The sequence below is a fragment of the Salvelinus alpinus genome, chromosome 27, assembly GCF_045679555.1.
Source record: "Salvelinus alpinus chromosome 27, SLU_Salpinus.1, whole genome shotgun sequence".
NCBI classification, from domain to species: domain Eukaryota; kingdom Metazoa; phylum Chordata; class Actinopteri; order Salmoniformes; family Salmonidae; genus Salvelinus; species Salvelinus alpinus.
Window position 1 is genome coordinate 43,597,757 of NC_092112.1, and position 13,654 is coordinate 43,611,410.

General features: G+C 43.8%; 1 protein-coding gene across 3 annotated transcripts; it reads left to right on the forward strand.

Moving 5' to 3' along the window:
* Nucleotides 1–1,488: 1,488 nt before the first annotated feature.
* On the forward strand, nucleotides 1,489–12,849 carry LOC139556617 (tribbles homolog 2-like). Of its 3 annotated transcripts, XM_071370784.1 has the most exons (5): nucleotides 2,730–2,865; nucleotides 5,920–6,024; nucleotides 6,748–6,830; nucleotides 6,996–7,288; nucleotides 10,525–12,849. In XM_071370784.1, the coding sequence occupies exons 4-5, from the start codon at nucleotides 7,134–7,136 to the stop codon at nucleotides 10,997–10,999; spliced, it is 630 nt and encodes a 209-aa protein (XP_071226885.1). In that variant the 5' UTR covers nucleotides 2,730–2,865; nucleotides 5,920–6,024; nucleotides 6,748–6,830; nucleotides 6,996–7,133; the 3' UTR covers nucleotides 11,000–12,849. The 3 variants fall into 3 exon arrangements, with proteins under 3 accessions (XP_071226884.1, XP_071226886.1, XP_071226885.1); XM_071370783.1 differs by lacking the exons at nucleotides 5,920–6,024; nucleotides 6,748–6,830 and having other exon boundaries at nucleotides 1,489–2,865; XM_071370785.1 differs by lacking the exons at nucleotides 2,730–2,865; nucleotides 5,920–6,024; nucleotides 6,748–6,830 and adding an exon at nucleotides 1,493–1,610.
* The last annotated feature ends 805 nt before the right edge of the window (nucleotides 12,850–13,654 follow it).

Sequence of the window (13,654 nt, forward strand, 5' to 3'; positions counted from 1 at the left end):
ATAGCCCACAAAGATCTCCGCCACGGCGCCAACCCAGACAGGAAGATCACGTCAGTGACTCAACCCACTCAAGTGACGCACTCCTCCTAGGGACGGCATGAAAGAGCACCAGTAAGCCAATAAAATTGAGTTGGTCCCCCCTTTGCTGCTATAACAGCCTCCTCTCTTCTGAGAAGGCTTTCTACTAGATGTTGGAACATTTCTGCGAGGAATTGCTTCCATTCAGCAACAAGAGCATTAGTGAAGTCGGGCACGGTTGTTCGGCGATTAGTTCTGACTCACAGTCGGCGTTCCAATTCATCCCAAGGGTATTCGATTGGGTTGAGGTCAGGACTCTGTGCAAGCCAGCCAAGTTCTTCCACACCGAACCTCGACAAACCATTTTTGTATGGACCTCGCTTTATGCACAGAAGCATTGTCATGCTGAAACAGGAAAGAGCCTTCCCCAAACTGTTGCCACAAAGTTGGAAGCACAGAATCGTCTAGAATGTATGCTGTAGTGTTAAGATTTCCCTTCACTGGAACTAAGGGGCCTAGCCCGAACCATGAAAAACAGCCACAGACCATAATTCCTCCTCCACCAAACATTAAAGTTGGCACTACTATACCCAGATTCATTCGTCGGACAGCCAGATGGTGAAGCGTGATTCATCACTCCAGAGAACGCGTTTCTACTGCTCCAGACTTCAATGGCAGCGAGCTTTACATCACTCCAGCCGACGCTTGGCATTGCGCATGGTGATCTTAGGCTTGTGTGCAGCTGCTCGGCCGTGAAAACCCATTTCATGAAGCTCCTGACGAACAGTTATTGGGCTGACGCTGCTTCCAGAGACAGTTTGGAACTCGGTAGTGAGTAACCCGAGGACAGATGATTTTTATACGCTACGCGCTTCAGCTCTCGGCGGTCCCGTTCTTGTGTGGCCTACCACTTCGTGGCTGAGCCATTGTTGCTCCTAGACGTTTCCACTTCACAATAACAGCACTTACAGTTGACTGTGGCAGCTCTAGCAGGGCAGACATTTTACACACTGACTTGTTGGAAAGGTAGCATCCTACGATGGTGCAACGTTGAAATTCACAGAGCTCTTCAGTAAGGCCATCCTACTGCCAATGTTTGTCTATGGAGATTTCATGGCTGTGTGCTCGATTTTATACCCCTGTCAGTGACGTGTGTGGCTGAACTAGCCGAATCCACTCATTTGAATGGGTGTCAACATACTTTTGTATATATAGTGTATCTCTATGGATGGCATTTGTAGAGGGAAATGCATATGCAGCATATATGGTAGGCTACAGTAGCCTGCCTTACCACACTCCCATGCCGTGGGTAGGCTACATTTAAATTCCTGGGGTGTACATGCAGCTCACATGACTGCTGCATATTACTGTAGACATTGTGTCAAGATCGGCAGGAAAACCAATGGGGTTCCTCTCTGTATGTGTGTGTGTGTGACGTAAGGGAGGCGGGTCGTTGGCAGGTCTGCGTGTATGTGTGTGAGCGAAAGAGCGTGTGTGGAAGCCTATCCGCCAGGCTGTCGGCTCCTGCACTGAGGCACGGTGTGTGTTGCGCGGCTGACCTCGCATTGAATGGACTAGATTTTCCCAGCCACGTAAGTACACACCACGGCCGGAAAGGATGTCTTGCTGAATCAAGGGAAAGGCCTGGGAAAGTCGGCCATCCCTTAATTCCAGCAGCTGAAACAGTCGACGACAGTAACTTCGGTTTTTAAAATTCGTCGCAAAGGACATCCACTTCCGAACACAACAAAGGGCTACGAATTCTGGATGGTTTTCTCTCCATATTTGGTCGATGGCAATCCCCGAAGCTCGCTGCATTTGTGGAACGAACAAGGCCCATCTGACACTGGCCTGGTAGCTATGAAGCAATAGCATTGCTTTTGCTATCAATAATTAATGTTGATTTTATATATAGCCTACGGTAGCTTGCAACGTCGGTGCGATTTTAACCGCGGTTACTTTGTATGGTCTCAGTCTGCAAGCTATTAGACGGATACATTGTTTCTATTTTCTGAAACGTGTCATGTAATTCAATTAATCTGCGGGATAGTTTTATGCTAAATATTCAATATAGCAGTCCAATCGTCATTACAAAGCTGACATTCGGTAGGATTTGAGTGTTTCGGTTGTAGCAAATCGGCATTGCTGTCTCTCGCACTCTGAAAGCGTTCATGCTCAAATGCAGCACTCTCTCTTCTGCAAAGGGCTGCCGTGCGTTATGGGGCAGTGAACAATGATCTTGTTTTAGTCCTACAGCTGGTAGATAAAGACCACATATTGCAAAAAAATATCTTCGAATTGCCTCTTTCTTTGCATGTATTGCATACGAGCCCTCCAGCTGTACATATATAGCTTGACATAGCCTAGTCTACGTACTATAGTGTAATAGGTGCCCTTGCAAAGGTAGCACAAAATATTATCTAGATTTATATTTTTTTAAACGGCAGCTACAAAGTATTGGGCCACAACAACCAATCTATTGACTCAAGTTTACATCCCAAAGAAGTGCTGCTACACATCCCTGCCTTCGAAGAGAAGAAAAACCCCGATAGTTTGGAAGTATTTCAGGGAATCCTGATGAACATACAAAGATCAAATCCCATCAACATCTCGCGTTATGGGAGATCACGGCACAAAGCAACCGAATTCGAGGAGTTATCTTGCTTGAGGACAACAGAATCCAGCCAGAGTTTCAGTCCTAACCTAGGATCCCCTAGCCCCCCTGAAACACCAGATTCCTCCCACTGTATCTCCTGCATCGGGAACTACCTGCTCCTCGAGCCATTGGAGGGGGACCACGTTTTCAGAGCCGCCCACCTGCACACCGGTGAAGAGCTTGTATGTAAGGTGGGTATTCGAGCTATAAGAGTTGTATGGGCCCTTGGGTTGATTGACGGTCGCGTTAGTCATAGAGAGATTGCAGCAGATATGGGCCTATATTGTAGCAAACGTCATGCAAATTCCGATCATCTCGAGGAGATCACACTAGCCTAACCATAAAACACCATATTTGGTCAATCCACCAGGGTCATATGGAAGTTGAATGTAGAATAGAATTATAGCACTATAATAAACCTGAACTTGCTCACAATGCAGCCATCTATTTTAGATATACATATATATAAATATACAGTAGTTACATGTTTATAGCTGTAGGGCAAGCCTAGCTGGTTGCCTTTTTTAATGCAAATTACCCACGGACTGTCCAGTAGGGCATGCACAATTAAACAATGCACTGTATAGATAAATACCCGGTGTTGGCGCGAAATTTGTCTCCTGATATTTTATGCATGAATTGGAAATACAGAAAAGTGAATGGAGTGCAAAGCAGGCAGACAAGCAGGCAGCTCAGCTCGCGCGTGTCTCGAGAGCTATGTGGGTCCGGTTGCATGATGTAACGTCGACAAAGCAGTTAGTAACTGCTCTCACAAACTAATAGCCCGTGTAGCACTACCCAGTCCTTTGTTCCTCATTGTTAAAAAATGAATATGAGGTTTTCCCTCATTCTCCTGCGCATGCAGCCTGGTCTCATAGACCAGACGTAATATAGTAAATTAAAATCTGGGAAACTGAAATTAGTAACAAATGTTACGTTTGGTATGGTTACATAAGACAGATGGTTACTTATGGCAAAACCTACAGTAGGGGGGTTGGTAGGGCGTATAACGCAAATGTCTAGCCATCCAAAGGTTGCGAGTTTGAATCTCATCAGTGACAAATTTAGCATTTTAGCCCTCGTGTCTCCCGAGTGGTGCAGCAGTGTAAGGCACTGCATCTCAGTGCTAGAGGCAACACTACAGATGCTGGTTCGATTTCAGGCAGTATCACAACTGGCTGTGGTTGGGAGTCCCATAGGGTGCGCGCACAATTGGTCCAGTGTCGTCCGGGTTAGGGTTTGGTCGGGGTAGGCCGTCATTGTAAAAAGGAATTTGTTCATAACTGGCTTGCCTAGTTAACCTCACTAGGGTATGTGGGACGGTAGCGTCCCACCTCGTCAACAGCCAGTGAAACTGCAGGGCGCTAAATTCAAAACAACAGAAATCCCATTATAAAAATTCCTCAAACATACAAGTACTTTACACCATTTTAAAGATACACTTGTTGTAAATCCAGCCACAGTGTCCGATTTCAAAAAGGCTTTACGACGAAAGCACACCAAATGATTATGTTAGGTCAGAGCCAAGTCACAGAAAAACACAGCCATTTTTCCAGCCAAAGAGAGGAGTCACAAAAAGCAGAAATGGAGATAAAATGAATCACTAACCTTTGATGATCTTCATCAGATGACACTCATAGGACTTCATGTTACACAATACATGTATGTTTTGTTCGGTAAAGTTCATATTTATATCCAAAAATCTGAGTTTACATTGGTGCGTTATGTTCAGTAGTTCCAAAACATCCGGTGATTTTGCAGAGAGCCACGTCAATTTACAGAAATACTCATAATAAACATTGCTAAAAGATACAACTGTTAAGCATGGAATTTTACATCCACTTCTCCTTAATGCAACCGCTGTGTCAGATTTCAAAAAAACTTTACGGAAAAAGCACACCATGCAATAAGCGCTCAGAGCCCAAACAACCCAAACAGATATCCGCCATGTTGTGTAGTCAACAGAAGTCAGAAATAGCATTATAAATATTCTCTTACCTTTGATGATCTCCATCAGAATGCACTCCCAGGAATCCCAGTTCCACAATAAATGTTTGTTCTGTTCGATAATGTCCATCATTTATGTCCAAATACCTCCTTTTTGTTAGCGCGTTTAGCCCAGTAATCAAAATTCATGAGGCGCGATCACTAGGTGCAGACGAAAAGTCAAAAATTCCGCTACAGTCCGTAGAAACATGTCAAACGATGTATAGAATCAATCTTTAGGATGTTTTTAACATAAATCTTTAATAATGTTCCAACCGGAGAATTCCTTTGTCTTCAGAAATGCAATGGAACGCAAGCTAACTATCACGTGAACGCGCCTGGTCAGCTCGTGGCTCTCTGGCAGACCTCTGACTCAATCCCCTCTCATTCACCCCCACTTTACAGTAGAAGCATCAAACAAGGTTCTACAGACTGTTGACATCTAGTGGAAGCCTTAGGAAGTGCAATATGACCCTATAGACACTGTGTATTCGATAGGCAAAGAGTTGAAAACTACAAACCTCAGATTTCCCACTTCCTGGTTGGATTTCTTCTCAGGTTTTTGCCTGCCATATGAGTTCTGTTATACTCACAGACATCATTCAAACGGTTTTAGAAACTTCAGAATGTTTTCTATACACATCTACTAATTATATGCATATTCAAACTTTTATGGCTGAGTAGCAGGCAGTTTAATTTGGGCACGCTTTTCATCCAAAATTCCCAATGCTGCCCCCTACCCTAGAGAAGTTAAATCAAGGTTAAATAAATAAAAAATAAAAAAATTTGCGACTACTTACTACTTTGCAACTACTTAGCATGTAGCTAACCCTAACCTTAACCCTGTTAGCTAATGCTAATGTTAGCCACCTAGCTAGAATTTGTAACATATCATGAGTTTAGCAAATGCTTAACATATTGTACGTTTTGCAAATTCGTAACATATAATACGAGTTGTAATTCATAACATAGCATAGAAAACGGGTGATGGACATCCACAAATGAATACATACCATACGAAACATACAGTACCATACTAAAATGGAGACACTTATTTACTTACATAATAATACGAAATGCTCTGAGACCAGGTTGACACATAGCACAGAGCTCCGCTTTTCTTTACTACCAAAATGACCCACCATTTCCCACGGTAAATGGGTGTATAATATAATCATGTTTCAGTTTTTCTAGTGCAATATGAATATAATATATATGAATGTAGTTAAATCTCCAACTTGTTGTTGTTTTTCTCATAGGACACACATCACCAGAGGTTCTGAAAGATCCGATATGTGGTCGACTTGTCGGATAGGACTTCAATTTGTGCATTGGGCAACCTTTTGGCCTTTGTTTCCACCTCTGTACAGTACATTATTGACTTAACTGTAAATCGACATGAATGTAAATACCCTTACGGTAACTCTTCACATGAAATTCCACTGTTTCCACCACTGTAAAGTACATTATTGACTTAACTGTATATTAGGGTTATTGGCGCATTGGATACATGTACCCTTTGGTACATTCAAATGATTAACCTTAAATAAGGTCATCAACCTGACCTGATTAATAGGAAAAATAGTTAGTCTAAAAGCACACAGGCCCCATCGGAGCACAGTCCTAGAATGATAAGTATGGCCTTTGGCACTGTAACTGCCACCGCCAGCGAGCTATATTTATACATCTGACCTCCATTTTTACTGAATGTTGCCAAGCAACATCAAAGATCAATTTGTAATCTCAGAATTGACAGTTTACTGCCTAGGCGTATTAGTAGAACCCAGCTACAATTGTAGACCTTGAGAAGCACACACACACGGCGGGGTGAGCCAGAGCCTGCTGTTTTCTAACCATTTATCGACTTTGAGTCGAGAGGCTCGTTCACCTGGGCCTGCACTTGCTGAAAGTCAAGGTGGAGAACTGAGGGAGAGGGGTTACTATGGAAACCGGGGGAGCCTGTAGCATATGCAAGGAGGGCGACAGCGCCAATGTTGCCAGAATGTTCACGTTCAGATATAAATGTATGCATGCAGAATATGGAATGGTTACCCTGTAGTTCTATGTGTCTACCTTTCTATCTGCAGCAGCAATCTAAATGTTGCACCCCATGGAAAGAACCTTGGTCTGAAGGTTCTGGAGCCCTGGGGGCGTAGGCATATTCATTAAGGTGAAACATTGGAGAAATATAGAGCTTACCCCGGTTCTCTATTCTACAATCACATCTGTTCTAGTCTACACAATGTGCTGAGCAATGACTGTCATCTCCATTGAATACTAAACTCCTTCCCTCTCTTTCTCCCCGCCCACCCCCTCTCCCTGCTCCCTCGCCCAGGTGTTTGAGATAGGCCGTTACCAGGAGTCCCTGGCAGCCTACTTCGCCCTGGGCAGACATGAGCACATCAACCAGGTGGTGGAGATCCTGCTGGGGGAGCAGCGGGCCTACGTCTTCTTCGAGAGGAGCCACGGAGACATGCACTCCTTCGTCCGCACCTGCAAGAAGCTACGCGAGGACGAGGCCGCCAGACTCTTCCGTCAGATAGCCTCGGCTGTGGCGCATTGCCATGACAACGGCGTGGTCCTCCGGGACCTCAAGCTGAGGAAGTTTGTCTTCCGGAACGAGGACAGGTGAGGAAGAGGGCGGGGTGAGGAGGGGTGATGGATGGGGGGGGGGGGGGGGGGGCTCTTTGTAAATCGATGTGAATGTAAATAATCCTGCGGTAACTCTTAACATGAAGTTCCACTGTGTATTAACACTGTAATTACTACAGTAACAATGTAGTTGTTACATAATAATGGAGTTGAGCAGTTTCTATTTAGATCAGAGGTCGCCATATTGGAGGTACGCAATATAACTAGGAGCACACACACATGTATGTGGTTTGGGGACAAGCAGGGAGACTGGATACAGTCTAGACCCCCAGCCAGCTAGCTGGTTAACAGTGAAGCAGAGATGCCAGGAGTTGCTTTGTCTGACAGATGTTCAATTACATTGGGATTTACCATGTAAGGCTGTGGCACAGAGTAATGAATCGGTTCTACACCGACATCAGCTAGTGCAGGCTGTAGTATATACTGACCCCTGGTGGTGGGCTGTCCACATTTATCACTATAGTGATCCAGGAGAACAGTGATAAAAAAACATATTCTAATGCTGCTTTTTTAACTGACTGTCGAAGCCCTGGCACTGACTGGATGCCCTCTATCTGAATGCCCCAGCCCAGACACACACTGAACTCAAGTCAGCTTTGTGTCTTCTCCTCCAATGGTTGAGGTTACATTGGGCGAAGTGTAAGCTGATCCTAGATCTGTTTAGGACCTCATTCTGCTCCAACCTGACAGTGGAGTAGAGGCCCTTTATCTATGTGAATGTGTGACTGCGTCACCCTCTGGCTCTGCTCATTGAAAAGGGAAGCTGAGCCACACTCATTTCATAGCAGTCTAACGACCTTGGCTGCCATGGCATGACCAATCATGTGACAGGGTGGGATGTGAAACCCTCCGCTGAATGATTGATGGGGGCAGAGCTTGGTTCAAGAGGGTGACGAGAGACACTGGGGTGGGGACTGGGGGTGCATCTAATTCTAAGTGGCTTCCTTCCTCTACTCCTGTCCTTGTATCCTCTCCTACATCTGGACTGATCGGAAAACACAAGCTAGCACGAGATGAAAACAAAACAAAAAGAAATCGAAGCAGTACAGCGGTAGACTACTGGGAATCTGCTTTCGCCTATCCAGCTCTTTCAAATTAGTGCAGATGAAGGAAAGGAGATGAGGAGACCGGAGAGGACGCCACTTCAGACTATTCAGAGTCACCCTGGCCAAAAGCCAAGTCCCAGAGCTTTTGTGGCAGGCCAGAGAAGGGAGAGAGGAAGAGAGAGAGAGAGATAGGTGTCCCAGTAAGTTGATATGGCCACAGTATTTGCAGCCTGTGGTGACAGACTGGGAAACCTGCTTATGTCATCATGGTCATCATGAGTTCAACACTCACTGTCCCCTGGGAATGGTTATAGGCCATACTTGCTGGGATTCAAGATCAGCCAGGGGATATCTAGAACCCAACCTACAAGCACTGTCCTTACTGTACCAGACAGTGACCTCTTAACCCAGCAACGTGTTTCAATGTATTTTTAACATCTTTATGGGGGTCATGCTTAACATGAGATGCTATGTAAGCATTCTAATGGCTGCCTAGAGTGTTTGCTGGTATGTATGTTGTAGGTAGCTCTTTTAGTGACATTTACAAATGGGCTGCTTATAAAGGTTATTATCGGACCCATTGAGGTAATGCATTGGTTGCATACTCTCACCTACCTGAAATCAAGCTCCTAGAACAAAAGAAATCTGAACAAGTGAGGCGGAACGGTACAAAATCCCGCAATTAACACAAAGTCAAGCCTAAGCCCAAATCAGTGGAGGTGTGTGTTTGAGCACTTGTGCATGTGAGTGGAAGATATTTTTGGAATATGCATTAGCCACTGCTGCAGCTCTGCTCTTCTCCTTAATTAACCTTTTACTGCAGTGGGCTAAATCAGTGTCACACAGAGTGTTTCTTGGTAGTCCTAAACAAATCTACTTTGAAACCAAAGTATACACCTTACACACATGGTTATGGACTTTAAAAAAAGAAGACATCTGTACCCAGTGGTGGAAAAAGTACCAAATTGTCCAAAATGTTTATTAATTATGTAATTATGAAAAATATTAATAATAGATCATTTAACTGCAGGAAAGGGCTACAATGGATGAAGTGTTCAGTTCTCCCGGAATATGTGTGTGTGCATCTCTAAGAGCCCACTTCCACGCAAACAGATGGAGCCACTTTAGGTGGAGCCTCACAAGTGTCCCTTTCTCATCTGTGTATGGGGTCTGTATACCGTGAACCACTCCAGAGTCCTCATCAGTCGTGATGCCTCTGAACAAGCCTTCATTATGATCTCAGAGAACCATGGCTGTGAGGGTCTGCTTTGAAAAGAGACGAGGCTTAATGGTTCTCTGTTTTAAATGTAAAAAATACACTGAGGATGATATAAAATTTTTGAGGGTTGATTCCCGTGATCCAATTTTTTTTTTTTTTTTTTTCTGTTGGTGGATCAGCTTAATATTGCGGAAAGAATGTTGCTTCCATCAATGTAATTGTCTGCATCTTTCCAATCGCCCATATTCTTTTTGTAAATATATCCATACAACGCATGCATACATAAACACATATATACATACACATACCTATATAGACATACATACTTTTTAAAAGAATATACCTTTATTATTATTCCCCGCAAACCCTACCACCGGTCCCCCAATTGGAGTAAACTAATAAACACTTCTGCTTTTACCTTCAATTTATACATCTTATACCCATTTTACAAACTCTTCTTACCACATGCTTGCTCAAGGCCTCTGAACTGAAGTCGTCCATAATGGCGATTCTTGGACTGGAGAGGTCTATTGAATCAGCCGGGCTATAAATAGGCTGATGCATGCTGGCTGGCTGGGCGCGCTGCTCTTATCTCTGTGAATGGAAATGTCAGATGTAAGCCCCAGGCATTATGTGCTCTGCGTGATTTAATGTCCAAAGCTATGGATCGGCGATGTCCATCACAGTGAATTACATTGCGATCCCACTAGAGGAGGGCAACTGCCTACAGTGATCAAGAACTGTGTGGCAGAGGCATTTCTATACTCACAATGTACTTTTGATTTTATGGACCAATTACATTTAAATGAGAAAATGCGTCATTGTCCATCGGTTATATAAAAGGTCAGATATGATTCTTATCAGAATCTATTTTGTGTTCATCCTCCTGTGGAATGAGGACTCTGGGCATTAATAGTTGTTTGTTGTCTGTTCTTGTCTCCCTCCAGGAGCCTTGTGAAGCTGGAGAGCCTAGAAGACACCTACATCCTGGAGGGCCATGACGACTCTCTGTCAGACAAACATGGCTGCCCCGCCTACGTCAGCCCCGAGATCCTCAACGCCAGCGGCAGCTACTCGGGCAAGGCGGCCGATGTCTGGTCCCTGGGCGTCATGCTCTACACCATCCTGGTGGGCCGCTACCCCTTCCACGATGTAGAACCCGGCTCCCTGTTCAGTAAGATCCGCCGGGGCCACTTCAGCATCCCAGAGACCCTGACGCCCAAGGCCAAGTGTCTGATCCGGAGTATCCTCCGCCGGGAGCCTGCAGAGCGTCTCACGTCCCGGGAGATCCTGGAGCACCCCTGGTTCTTATCCTCCGGGGCAGCAGGTGGCGCTGTGGTCCAGGGGAGAGGGGAGCGGGAGCAGGAGCAGACTGTGCCCGAGGTGAACATGGAGGAGGAGCTGGATCAGTTCTTCAGCTGAGCAGACAGGAAACAGGAAGCACAAAGGGAGGACTACCCCACAACGCGGAACAAATGCGACACGCTCGGAAAGAGCCTAACGGTAGATTAGTTGTTTAGCAGGTGAAACATTGTCACTCACAGAAAAGGTGTTTCCATCTTTTTTTCTTTCCATTCCATGGAAAACCAACCTCGAGGCGGAGCCGGGTGGTGAATGGCTCACAAACATCACGGTGTCGGGACTTCTGTTAAGAGGAGTTGCCGCCACTAGACATGCAAGTCGCAAACAATGTAGCAAACATAATCTTTTTTTTTCTTCTCGTAGTGCTTTTAAAAGTAGATACATACGACATGTTGTGACGCTACAGCAAGCACGAAGGGACACAAGACCTCAGCCAAGGAGAACAAGACACATGTCAGTCAGTCAAACTGCTACTACACTCCTCTGAGTTTTCACACGACCAGGTATAAATTGCCCACTAACCACAGATCTAAGGTCAGATAACCCAACCCTCAAACCTAAACCATTATTAGGAGGATTAAAACAATATCTGACCCTGGACCAGTGATTAGGGCCAACTTCTACCTACTCCGTTCGAACAATCATCAGGACAGATGACCTCAGTTTTTGGTTGCTCACTCATTGTTTGTCTCTCATTACCTAACATGACCTTTGATCCTAGGTTATAAAGCTCTTACTGACATAGAAGACGGATAGTCGCTCAATTATTGTACGTACCCGTCTTCAGAAACCTGTGTGCTTCATCATCTTTTTCTGTGTAGCCTTATTCCTCTTCCCCACTTATTGTGTGCATTTCTTTAATAAAACTATGTTCCACCACCATTCATTTATCATTAATTAATAAGGCTAGGTTTTAAGTCTGATATCACCTTGTTGTATTAAGCTATCCCATTCAGTTGTTACTGCTGCTTTGATATCTTCTCCTTAACCTTCATTTGTAACCTCTCTCTCTCTCGTTAAGCCTTCACCAGTTGCATAATGCACTTGATTTGTTTAGGCTCAGTGAACGATCGTTTTCACCTCTCTAGATGCGCTTTCTCTATTTAAGTTTAGCTTTTCATTTGTAGGAACGGAAAACGTTACGTTTTATTTAAATTGTAACATCAACTATATAAATATAAATATATATATATTTTAAAAAACATTGCAGGGTTTTTCGTTTCTTTTTGAGAGATTCCTTTTACATGTATGTATTGTAGGCAATATTTTGGACACAGGACAGGTGCGATGGGAAAAAGGCTGTCCGAAGTTTTTAGAAAAAACAATTAAACTTTTGTGCCAGTATTTCTGTGCCCCCACCACCCATGCCGACTTCAGTCACCCTTAATATATTTTATTTTGAACTTGAAACCAATTATTAAAAGATACTATCACAGTAACATGTTCTGCAGTAGCCCATGTTGATTTTCTTCTGCCTGCGTAGGTCCTGTGAAACTGTCCTGTTCTGAATGGGTATCAGTGGACATGTTTTGTCGTATCTCAATGTTACTTGAATTTGTGTTTTTATTAACTAGTCCTCGGCATGTGCCCTATGAATGCTATCGCCTGCCTAGCAGGGTGAAACAAAACAAGCTTGTTTTTATAAAAGTAAAAACACAAGTGAACATTTTATCAGAAATTTGCTATTTTGAGTCGCTTTTAAAACTGACTATTGCTTTTACTTTGTTTCGTAGAATGAGCTGCCCATGTTTGCATTTAGTGCTGATTTGGTGCTAATGTTCAAGGAGTCTTTTTGTTTTGGAGGGGAGTGGTGCATGGTGGGAATTCTGCCTCGGATGTTCTGATTGTAAAATGTAACAGATTTTTGGTGTTTTGTCCAAATTTATTCAGTAAATAAATTGTGAACTGCACATTGGGTTTGATTCTTCTCTCAGCACATCATAGATATTGTATCTTCATGACATTAGGCCTCTGTATATTGTTACTCAAGCCACCCTGATGGTTATTACAAAGTGCTTTATATCGGGGATTGCGTCGTGTCTAAACACTAGCTCAGGCCACAGTGATGTAACCGCTGCGTTTTCCTGGAGTACATTATAGTATGAACACTTTAGACATCTTTGGGTGAAGAGCACCTAAACCCATTACAGAATGTCTCAATGCTTAAGTGCTGAGCTCACAGTGTTAAATTAACAGATATAGTATTACCCCAATTAAGCGTAGTGTATTTGACCACACACAATGTTGAGACTTTCCACCTGTTAGACTATACATTAGGCTAGTTCACTTCAGATACTCTGCTAATGCAGATAGTATCCATCTGTTACACACAACAGACTTGAGCAGAAAGTAGTAGTATTTTGTAGTTTATTTGAAAATACCAACTTTTCAAATGTAGTCCAATATAGTTTTTATAGTTTCAACTAAAAGGCATCTACAGTGCATTCTGAAAGTATGCAGACCCCTTGACTTTTTCGATAGTTGGTTACGTTACAGCTGTAACGGCAATCTAGCTCTTCCTCCTCCTCGGACGAGGAGAGGCGAGAAGGATCGGAGGACCAATGTGCAGCGTGGTAAGTTTCCATGATTTAATGAACATGAAAACAAGACACTATACAAAATAACAAACAAACTAATCGTCACAGTCCCGTGTGGCACAAACACTGACACAGAAAACAACCACCCACAAATCCCCAACACAAAACAAGCCACCTA